This window comes from Rhamphochromis sp. 'chilingali' (genome assembly GCF_963969265.1).
Source record: "Rhamphochromis sp. 'chilingali' genome assembly, chromosome: 7".
NCBI classification, from domain to species: Eukaryota; Metazoa; Chordata; class Actinopteri; order Cichliformes; family Cichlidae; genus Rhamphochromis; species Rhamphochromis sp. 'chilingali'.
In genome coordinates this window covers 36,745,023-36,756,878 of record NC_137934.1, presented here as the reverse complement: position 1 = coordinate 36,756,878, position 11,856 = coordinate 36,745,023, and the positions used below count along the sequence as shown (strand labels likewise).

Sequence of the window (11,856 nt, the reverse complement as noted above, 5' to 3'; positions counted from 1 at the left end):
GCCTATATCATTGCCTTGTATCATTTTCATCTGATACTAAGGGGTCGAGATGGAAGAGGAGTTTTTATGCAAAAAGAGCATAGAAAGGCGTCTAGATAATGCAAATGCCCTCAAAGCACCACCACTAAATCCACCAGAGATTACTCTGTCGTTGGTGTGCTGTACAGATAGAGGGTATCGGATAATTCCTCAGAACTGTGAGCTGTACGTGTGAGTTACTGGAGTGCAGCTTCACCAGCACGAACCCAACAGGAAACCAAACAGAAGTCTGTTTGCATCATTTTACATCAGGTTTTACACAATGAGTACTCAAAGCAGGCCTGCAGATTTCTCCATGGCAGAGGGGGCACAGTTTAAAAACAACTCAAGAAGCTATTGTAAAATGTTTTTGAGCTTTTTCTGTGTGTCTGTGGTGAAACCAGTGCATTGAAGCAGACAGAAAAATACAAACTTTAAGTAAAACAAACACTTCAGAAAGTCACTGATTTATCTTAAAAATAAATGCGGGGTTGCGTTTTTACCACACGCGTCTGTGTGTCAGGAAAAAGGCAGTGCACATGTAAAACAACTGCAACAACTCCTCAGAGGGGGTGTGTGTGTGTGTGTGTGTGTGTGTGTGTGTGTGTGTGTGTGTGTGTGTGTGTGTGTGAGTGAGAGAGAGAAACCCTTCTAACCTTGGCAGTGTCATTCCTAAGTTGTACTCTGCAGGCCTGCTACTGCAAAGTTATCACTTTGCTGCCATCTAGTGGTTAGCCTGGGTAGCACTACCTTCTTGAAATTGAGTCGGTGCATATTTAGGGCCCGAGCACTGACAGTGCGAAGGCCCTATTGTAATTGCTCTGTTTATTATTATTATTATTATTATTATTATTATTATTATTATTATTATTATTATTCCGGCAAATGAATTGGCCGTTTGAGGGCCTAAACATTCTCGAAAACTCATGAAATTTTGCACACGCGTCAGGTCTGGTGAAAATTTACGTATTTTAATGTTCTCAGACATGGCCAGGGAAAATTAGCTCAGTAGCGCCACCTAGAAAAATGAAAAACGCGAGCCCCCGGTATGGGTATGGCCTACAAGTTTGAAAGTCGGTACACCTATATAACGTTCAGAGTCGAACAAAAAAGTCTATTATGGCAATGTCCTAAACCCAACAGGAAGTCCGCCATTTTGGATTGAAGGTGACATTTTGGCTCTGATTTTACCGTTTCCATGCCTTGTACTTTAACTGAAACCTGGTAAGCTTATAGGAGATATCAAGATGTACAAAAAAGTCTCTTGGAGCAATATCCCAAATCCAACAGGAAGTCAGCCATTTTAAAATTAATGTGTAATTTTTGTGACATTTTCCCCTCTTTCCAGGCACCGTTCTTTGACGAACTCCTCCAAGGGATTTCATCATATTGAACCAATCTCCAGTGTGTGGAATCTAAAGACCTTTGTGATGTTAAATTGCGAAGGTTTTTACGTTCAGGGAAACGGGGTGGTCATGGCGGCATGTGGAGTTTCAGTCACTCGCCAAAAAGCAGTAATCTGCTGTCACTCAAAATCAAAATGTCCAATATGTCCCAAAGGTCGCAGGCGTGATGAGACTCGAGCTCGGAAATGTTTGTTATGCCATTTGTCAGTAATGGTTAGAGCGCCACCTAGTGGGACGACTATAATCATGATTGAATGAGATGAAATGTTAGCTGGTGATTAAATGCATGAATTTCATCAATGTGACATCAGATCGGATGTGCTGGTTGTAGGTGTTGGGCGTAGCTCGACGCGCCGGGGGTGCGAGGGCCCTCATAACGCTGCTTGCAGCTTTAATTTCCTTTTGCTTTGCAGTGCAGTTTGTAGCATTAAATCAGTTTCTAATGTAAATGGGTTTTTCCATTTTTATCTCCTCAGTAACAAGAGTTTCAGTTCAATCCTCTCAACCTCCGCCTGGCATTGTTGAACTGGACGGGGAGAAGTTTACACTGCAGTGGTGAGATGAATGTATTCCTAGTCGTGCACAGTCTTAATTTGAATAAAGGAAAAACAGAGTTTAGTGTGAGGAAGGAGCTGCTGTGTCTCCCTGCTTTAAACCCTCTCCGTTGATGCTCTCTGCTTCTTCCAAACAGGCTAAATGCACACTTTGAGACGAACCCAGAGGGCTCCGTGTCTCGATCTGAAATGTACTCAGAGTACCTGGCCACATGCAGTAAAATGGGCCGCAGCAACATCTTGAACTCCACCGGCTTTCTCAAATGCCTGCGGTCAGTCCTGATTCCTCCTCCTGTCTGATCCTTTCTATGTTGCTCCAGTGTAAAACACCACTTAATGTCTGTGTTCTGAACAGAGATGAGCCACAACAGATTCTCTAGTTTTCTCATTTTATAGAGCAACTTTAATAAATCAGTTTAAGTAATAATTACATGCATCCTCCAGCTTTGTAGGACACAAGTTTCTTGAAGGTTTGAAGGACCAGAAAATGTGAAAATTGTATGCTTTAAATGTCTGATTTAGTCAAATATGGATGTGTAGATACACAAATCAAGTATTAGAATTCTATGGGTGTCTTTACTCCTGCCACCACAGGACTGTGTTCCCCAACCACACGATGCGGAGGCAAGAAGAGCCAAAGGCCAACGGGCAAGTTCAGATCCTCCTGGTGGGGCTAAGGCGGCGGTCGATCCCCCTGCCCATCCAGCTGTACTACCAGCAGCCTCAGCAGCAGCAACAGCCGGTTCCAGCAGCAGCAGCATCGGCGCCGCCACCTCCAGCAGCCCGACACGATGCACCTGGAGACCCTCAGGCCCCACCCCCAGGTAAAGCTATAACAGTGAATCACTTTCACATAAAAGCTACACATAAACCTGTACACAGAGCCAGCTTTTGCTTTCTCACTTTACATGCTGACCTTATGATTTGTTTGCCTGTGGCTCAGACTTGATGGGATTCAGAGAGGGGAAAAAATAGAAAAAGGTTTTGGTCAACAACTCAGAAAACATCTAAATGTCATAGGAGCTATAACACACACCAGAATAGTGATAGTGCAGAGGTGGATGCTGGCGGGGTTGTAGAGAGCAGAGCTGGTACCGCTGGGACTGAGATGGCTGAACTAATTACAAAAGCAAATATATTGAGGAAACGATCAAAGGAAAAGAAGTTACTTGGAGGACCTGGCTAGTGAAATTGAGAGAGTGCAGCTTTGCTGCGTCAGGTCATGAAATGAACAGTGAAGACATTATTTAGAGCTAGTCTTTTACACTCTTGCTGATAACTATTGTAACGTGTCAGTCTGTTTCTTTAACTGTTTGCCTGATCCACATCCAGCTTGGCAGATTTATTGAGGGCCTGCATTAGCGCAATGCTAACTTTGAGGCTGTTTGGATGAGCAGCTCTCATCTTTTGGCTAAAAGTTGATTTGTAAGCAGTGTGTCTGCTGCTCTACTGATGCATTCCCAACGTTCTGTTTGACTGAGTTGTATTTTATTTCATTTTATTTATTTATTTTTTCCTTCCCACTGTTGCCAAGCGCTTGCCCAAAAGTGGTCGTCTGATTGTTTTCTCCGTATGACTCATTTGACGCTAAATGAATAACGGATTTAACTGATTTGAATTACATTCGTAGCGTAGAGTCTTATATCTAAGTTTGAAGTCTTTACACTAACTTAAACTTACTTCGAGCTTTAACCCAAGAACCAAGATGATCCTGAAACGAGCCTTGTGAGGGTTGTAAAAAAAAAAAAAAAACCCTGACATTTAATCATTTTAATTGTGTAACACTCAAACTGGTTTTCTAAAGATAGCTGGACATATTTTTCTTCCTTGTAATTCTTATTTGTCAGTGGTTTGTGCTAACTAAACACTTGCATCACTGTTCTTTGTGTAAGTGCTTCTTGAGAATGCTGCAACTCACAAACTGCCTGTTTTGAACTGGCCCTAGCAAAATGACACACACATGCTGTGTGTGTGTGTGTGTGTGTGTGTGTGTGTGTGAGTGTGAGTGATGCATTTAGGACATGTCTTTTAAGTTGTCCCTGAACAGGCACTGCACTGCTGTTTTCTCTTTTGCAGGTGCAAAACCTGCCCAAATGACCAAAACTACACTTTCCCATTTTGTTGAAATTGTGGGGCGCTTCTGAACATCACAGACACTACAGCTGGTGCTGAATGGGGAAACTTTAATCACAAAATATGGCTTACGGGGTGATTAATCAAACGATGATGTGTGTTGAACAGAAATGTCTTCCTTGCGTTAATTGGAGGTCATGGGAGGCAGTTTATTTACTGATTTATACTGTAAGTAAATAGGACACGAGTTTCACCCTGTTCCTCAATGTTTTTGTATTTCTCTGTTCATTTGTTACCAGGCTTACCTCCCGGGCCCCAGTTCGTCCGGCCTCCAGGCCCCAGCCTCAACCTCGGTGTTTCCACCCCATCCATGGCCTCCACAGCACAGGAACCTCCTGCCGCAAGCCACCCGACTGTTCCCCGACACCCGGTGCCCCCGCAGGTGCCTCCACAGATGCCACCAAATCCTCTGGCAGCACTGCAGCCACAGCAGGTCCGGCCTGGTCCAGTGGTCCAGGTTCCAACATCAGCACCGGCCACCCAGAACCACGCCCCTCAAAGCCCCGCCCCTCCAGGAGCGGCCCAGCAACAACAGCAGCAGCAACACTCCCCCATGCTCCCCACTGGGGCACCTGTCACGCTATTTCAGCAGGTACCACAGGGCCATATCCTCACCGCCAGGGTACAAGGCGTGACTCAGCACCCACCCCTGCCTCAAACACCTCCTCTGTCTGGGCCTCAGGGTGGAGCTCCCCAGGTAGAACCTCAGTCTGCTGCTGCAGCTGCATCCACACCCGCCTCTTCCATCCAGGTGGGAGCTGCTCAGGGGTTGAGTATTACAAGCGTGCCCAATTCCCAGGGGTCACGAGTCACATTTCAGAATATCGCCCCCAAACCAGCTCCAAACCAGTCAGGTGGACCAGCAGCTACGATAGCTACTCCCAACCAGCAGCCTCAGCAGCAAGCGCAGAGTGTAGTAATAGTCAGTCCCAACCCCCAGCAGAGCCCAGCCTACACCCCTGCCATCCACCAGATTGTTCTCGCCAACCCCTCTGCCATCCCTGGCACCCAAACTATCCAGCTAGCAGGGCAACCCGGGGCTTCTTCCAATCCATGCCCACCTCCCACCTCTCACTCCAATACCCAGGTCCAGCCCAGTCAAACTGTCAGCCACGCACTGTCCATGAAACGGCTTCAGCAGCAGCAACAGCATCAACAGCAGCACCAACAACAGCCACCTCTCCAGCTTATTTCCCAGCCTCCTTCCTCTCAGCCTACCTCCACTGAGTCCAGCTTGATCAAACAGCTACTGCTTCCAAAGCGGGGACCTTCTACTCCAGGAGGAAAGCTAATCCTACCTGCTCCACAGGTGCCCCCTCCCAACAACACGATAACCCCCAGTTCACCGGTCATCTATCAGACAAGCTACACCACCCAAAATCCTTCGCCTCAACCTCAGCAGCTCAATGTTCAGCTAGTTCCAGGTCAGCTTCCAGCTGCTGGAGCTCCGGGCCTCCAGACGGTTCAGCTTTTGCCAGGCCAGCTTATTTCTGCAAGCAGTTCAGGGGGAGCTACTATCATTCAGGGCCCTGCCCCTCCTGGACAAGTCACATTCACCGTGGTCCCCAACACTGGCTTCACCACTTCTACTGCTGCTGTTGCTGCTGTCAGCCAGGGAGCTGGGGCCCCAGGTGTCCCTCCTCCTCCATTCTCAACTGGAACTGTGCCCCAACATGCCCCGGCAGCTCCTCCACCTCCGCCACCGCCACCGCCACTGCCAGCTCCACTCAGAGGAGACAAAATCATTTGTCAAAAGGAGGAGGAGGCCAAAGATGCCACAGGGCTGCACGTCCATGAGAGGAAGATAGAGGTGATGGAGAACTCCTCGTTGGCAGAAGGAGACGCCTCCAAGGGCAAAACCAGTAACGGTGACGTTGCGGAAGGTGCCAAGCTGCTAAATGGTCGGAAGTGCATGGAGTCGAATCTACCTCCATACCACTCAGGGAACAGCCAGGGAGCACTCAATGGCCCCGCTACGGAGAGTCACCCTGCTAACGGGAAGCAGGCTCTCTCTCCAGGCCCAAACACCCCTCCCGAGGGAATCCCCGACCCCAAAAAGACTCTTGTCAATGGGGTGTGTGACTTTGATCGGAGTGACAGTGGCGACAACTTTAACAAAAACATTCCAAATCACATCGCTTCCAAACAGTACTGGGGGAATGGGGAGGTGGGCCCCTCTGAGAAAGCCAACAGCTCAGATCCCCCTCTTCCTAGTCCTCCTCCACCGCAGCAGGACACTGCCAAAGCCCAGCAGGCTGAGCGCCTGGCCAACGGACCCCAGGCAATAGGCAACAGGCCCCCCTCGGAATTAACCAACGGACCTTTGGGGCCGGCCCATGCTGCGCCTGTGCTAAGACAGCAACTGCTCCCCAATTCATCTCTCCCTCCTTCTGTTACTGTTACCTCCCAGAGTCTTGCAGGCTCTCCTGCTAATGGGGTGGCCCCCGAGGCTCGAGGCCTCAAGAGGCCGGCCGAGAACGAGGACCGCAGCGCAACAACGGCATCCTCGGGGATCCCCAACAAAGTGGGAGTGCGCATCATCACCATCAGCGACCCCAACAACGCCGGCAGCAGTGCCACGATGGTGGCGGTGCCAGCAGGAACAGACCCAAGCACAGTAGCCAAAGTAGCAATAGAGAACGCCACTCAGCAGAGGAACTGCTCACCCACACAGGCAGCTGGCACAGCGGTGAGTCATTTGTAGGGTTAGTGTCGCCACAAACCGCTTTTATCCGCGCCGTCTTCTCGTAGTGTGACTGTGTTAGGTCTGCCACAAAAATGTGTCTTGATTTTTCTGTCACGCTAAGTAAATACTAAAGCATTTGTATCAGCAAGTCTTGTAAGTAGCTTGTCTTTTGTTAAATCCTGTGTCAGCTTTACTTAAGTTACATTTACTCTTTAAAATCTCCTGCTCCAAAACATGGTACAGATGGGCAGAGAAAGTGACTGGAAGAACATTTGCTTTTTATTCTGCATTGCTTTCTTTCTTGCCAAATACATGATACCAGATGCCTCTGCTGGATGACAAATGAGCCTGAAATGCATGAAATTATGTTTGTTCTTGATCTCTGTGACTGTGAAGTACTATAAGACGCTTCAATGACTGTCATGTAAAACATTGTAGGGCGATGTGACCAAAATCTCATATCCCGATATAAGACATCTATCGTCCCGATAACGACATAAATTGATTGATTGATTGATCATACTTTATTCATCCCGAGGGAAATTGGGTTGAGGCTGCCAGCCGTGCCAGCGCCATCTTTAACATTTTCTGTAAATTCTGTGAATCTCGGGCAGCTCGACTTGCGTGAAGTGTTTCCAACTGGGCGTCCTTTATCTAGAGTTGAGTGTTTTTAACTGATGCATGAAACGATACATTTTAGACATAAGTTGTAACGGCTGCCGTTTTCTTTGAGTATTTATTACACAGCGTGCTGCGGGGAAATGTTCTGTTCTAACGTTTGAGTCTAAGGTTTATTTTTTAGCACCTGACGGCTGTTTTTTGCCGTAAATACTCTGCATACTCTTTCACATGATTCAGTTTATTCTGAAAAGTCTCAACAGGATCTTGAGCTTTACGTGGAAGGTTTACGTGGAAAATAAGCAAGCGGACACACGATGGTTTTACCGTCATTGTTGCTAACGACAACGCATAAAAACAGGCGCTTGTCCGTCCGTATTATATTGGTTATATTAAAATATAAGAGAAAGAGAGAACTCTAAGAAATTAATATAGCCACTACTGTGACTATCAAAAGGATGAAAAAAATATTGCTGTAAACAGTTTATTTTGCGACACCACGAAACAAACGATAGCGTAAAATTAAACGATAGATGTTTTTATATCGTCATCCGATATATATCGTTATATCAAACAGCCCTAGAACACTGTAAAAAGGTTCCCTCGTTATGTTCTTGCTAGTAGCTTAAGATTTTTTATTTTTTATTTTTTTTTAAGTTGGCGCTGTAACTGTATGTATACAATTTGAGTGCACATTACATTAGGATAAGAGTAATGTCTGACAGTAGTAGCAGCAGGTGGATACAGGTTACCCTGCTCGTTTAAGCTGCTGCTCAGTGTAAAGCTTCTCATAGTTTCATAGACCAGAAAACCCAATTCTGAAAGCGCAGAGTTTTTGGAGGTTAAGAAGGTGAGGCCAGTTAAGACCATGTGGCTCTCGCTGATACCCACCTCCCACAGCAAAGCGGCTGAGAGAACAACTCCTGCCATTAGCCGGCCGTGGTTACATCTCAGCCAACAATCGCGACGCCTTCGTTTCTTTCTCGCTGAAATGAGCTGCTGTCTGTGATGCTGCCCGCAGCATTCTTCTAATGGAGCAGCTTTTCTGAAACCCTCTCTCTTCCGCAGCCTGCTGTTATCCCGTCCCCGCCCCCCACGTCCCAGCCTGCACCAGCAGGTAACCACAGCCCTCACCTCCCAGCACAGCAAGCCTCCGCAGTGCCGCCAGAGCAAAGCCGGAAAGCAGGGCAGAACTTTAAGTGTCTGTGGCAGTCCTGTAAACGGTACGGGCATTCACACTCTTGTTAACTTTCACTGAGCTTTTTTCAGGCTTCTCCTCATTTATTCCCAATTTCTCCTATTCAGGTGGTTTGAAACACCTTCCCAAGTGTTTTACCACGCAGCAACGCAACACGGGGGGAAAGATGTGTATGGAGGGCAGTGTCTGTGGGAAGGGTGTGAACCTTTTCCCCGGCAGAGACTGTCCTTCATCACACATCTGCAGGTAAATTTCCTTACTTTCTATTTCTTGCACTTTTTAGCTGTTACTTATTTGATAGTGGCTTTAAAAAAAAAAGAAAAAAAGAAATTAAGCTTCTGCTCCTTGTGTTCCCAGGATAAGCACTGTTCTCGAGAGGCTTTGCTAGCCGGACTCAAGCTAGAGGAGCAGCAGGCGCAAAGTCCCAATCAGACTTCTTCCCAGTATGTACACCCGTCTCTGTTTATCATAATGTGTAAGACTAAAAGACAAATCATGTTCAACATAGAAGGAAATGTCACGCTGCTCGAAAAATATTAATGCCTGATGTGTTGTGAAGGACCCCGCCAGCGGCAGGCAGCACTCCGGCACCACGAGCACCGAAAGCAATCGTCAATCATCCGAGCGCAGCTCTCATGGCCCTACGCAGAGGCTCTCGAAACCTGGTCTTCAGGGACTTCACTGTGAGTAGAACAAGGCTGACGCCTACCTTCATCTCTCCCTGCATATATGCGCGCGCACGCACGCACGCACGCGCGCACACACACACACACACACACACACACACACACACACACACACACTCTTATGTTTGACTGAGGAGGGCTTAAGCTGCTCTGAAGCTTCCATCATCTTGCTGCTTATGATTGACTGGAAATCTGAGGCTAAAGGAATTTGGTAGTTTTCTATTCTGTGAGGGGTTGGAGAAGCTCAAGTTGACACTTGTTTTCTTTTAGTCATGATTGAGGTATTTGAGGTAGTTTTAGTCGATTAAACGTCATAAGATTATAATAGACTAAATCTGAACTTATTCACCAACTAAGATGAGAGTTCTTATTTGCTCTTCTCTTCCTGTTGATATTTTGTCATGTTTTCATGAGCCAGGTGTACTGATCCTGAGGGCAGACTTCTGATTGGATCACTTCCAAACTTGTCCCGCCTTTCTAGACAACTTACTAGTTCTGATTGGATCTCGTCCGTTCCGAAAATTTTGTATCTAATTTTTATTTGCTGGCAAAAGTGTCAGCATACTTGATCATAATTTATGTCCTAGTGTATAAGTACGTGACTCTATTTCTTAACCGTTTCCTCCCCTAGGATGAGAAAGAGGGACCAGTGACCAAACACATACGACTTACTGCTGCCTTAACGTTAAAGAACATCGCCAAGCACTCTGACTGTGGTCGCACGTGAGTAACCTGCTGCATTAAGTGAATTTAGCATAACACCCCCCCCCAAAAAAAAAAAATAAAGCTGAAGGCTTTTCTTCTTTGTTTCAGGTTGTTAAAGAGGCATGAGACTCACCTCTCCGTACTCGCGCTAAGTAACATGGAGGTTTCCACCACGCTCGCCAAATGCCTTTACGAACTGATGCGCTCGCTCCAGGCTTGACGGCAAAAGAACAACCTCTACAACTCTCTGATCCCCCACCGACCCACCCGTCCCTCTCCTGTGACGAGAGGAGCAAGCCGCCGGTGAGCCGTAGCGGGTCCGCAGGGGGAGAGCAGAGGGTGGGAAGCGGAACAAGGAACCCTCCTTCTGCCACGTCTGCCGGCCCCCCCCCCCCGCCCCAAACCACGCCCCTCCCCTCCTTGCTGAACCTGTGTTTCACAACCCCCGCCCTCCATCTCCACACATGCAAACACACACACACACACAAAGGGGGGTGAAAAAAAAAAAAAAAAACTGCCATGGGGTCTTCCACCAGCTGTCCACCAGGGGGAGCTCATTAAGACTGCTTCACCGACGGGACTCCACCGACGAAACCCCAAACACGAGCACATTCTGTTCAAGTTTTATTTTTCTTAATTCTTTTTTTTTTTTTTCTCTGTCACGTGAGCTCATGTGTGGCGTGAGCGGCGGTTGACTGAAGATTACGGGTGGGCGGGGAGTCGAGCAAGGGGCAGGGCTACTGAAGGTGTCCCACTGGGTCGGGTGGAGGAGGACTCGGCTGGCAACTGGCGCAGAGAATTTTTTTTATTTGTTTTTTTGTTTGTTTGTTTGTTTGTTTTTCCTTTAGACACTTGGTAGCTTGGTTTTCTTACTTGAGTCAATATATTTTCACTTATTTATTATTGAAATAAATACCATTACAATTAATGAAAAAGAATCTTGTAAATATGTTGTGAATATATATAAAGAAGATCCTCTTTCATGCCGATGCAGCCACTGGAGATCTTGCTCTGTGGAGTAATAGAAGCATTACTTTGGCAGGATTGAATAAAGTAGTATGTTTTTGTTTTGTTTTTTGCTTTTTTTATGATCCCTGGTCACTTGTATCTAATGTGATTCTATACTCAGCAGTGGATGAATGTACTTAAAAACCTGTAAATAATTCTGCAAAGGTACTGATGCTGTAAAGCTTAGGGAGGGGGAAAACAGTTTTTTGTGGAACTGTGACATTTTTTGTATTATAATACCTTGTAGAACTCATTTTGCTGGCTGAAAGAGTATGGAATAATATATCTCATGTCATTTTGTAGAAGAAAAAAAAATATTGAAGTTATTCTCCTCCCTTCCTCTTCCCTCGCACACCCTCCCCTCAACGCACACAGGCACACACACACAGACACACAAACAAGTAACATATATCCACTGTAAGCGTTTTGTCATTGTACGGGCACAGTGCGCGTACCAAAATTTTTTTGTATTTGTAAATTGGTTTAAATACATGGAGTTTTTATACAGGTTTTCTCCTGTGTTCTTTGCTTTATGTGCAGGTATGATATTTTCTTCACTACTTTTTTCTATCTTAATATAGTGTGGAGTTTTATTGTACTATTTTTTCATTCTTAATACCATGCCACATTCCGGCTCACGTCCTCAGACTGTCCTCTCTACCGTGTGTTGTGTAACATTTATGACTGCCTGTCGTATTAGCATCTGACCGGGGCAACCCAACCATCCTCATTTCTGCAGTGTCAGTAGGATGTGTGACTATACATAGACCTAACAGTCTGTTAGAGATTGGCTTTATTTACTTTGGTGACTGTTTATAGTTTTTAAATAAAACACTGAACATTT

General features: G+C 46.3%; 1 protein-coding gene across 1 annotated transcript in view; it reads left to right on the top strand.

Annotated features, from left to right (window-relative positions):
• The window catches only part of arid2 (AT-rich interactive domain 2), a 36,027-nt gene extending 24,171 nt beyond the window's left edge, over positions 1-11,856 (top strand). The window contains exons 6-15 of the mRNA XM_080888003.1: positions 1,901-1,979; positions 2,116-2,250; positions 2,573-2,802; positions 4,351-6,800; positions 8,484-8,638; positions 8,721-8,859; positions 8,971-9,056; positions 9,173-9,296; positions 9,931-10,022; positions 10,113-11,856. Coding sequence (XP_080744129.1) covers positions 1,901-1,979; positions 2,116-2,250; positions 2,573-2,802; positions 4,351-6,800; positions 8,484-8,638; positions 8,721-8,859; positions 8,971-9,056; positions 9,173-9,296; positions 9,931-10,022; positions 10,113-10,224 — 3,602 coding nt within the window. The 3' untranslated portion in view covers positions 10,225-11,856. The remainder of the gene's footprint in view (positions 1-1,900; positions 1,980-2,115; positions 2,251-2,572; positions 2,803-4,350; positions 6,801-8,483; positions 8,639-8,720; positions 8,860-8,970; positions 9,057-9,172; positions 9,297-9,930; positions 10,023-10,112) is intronic.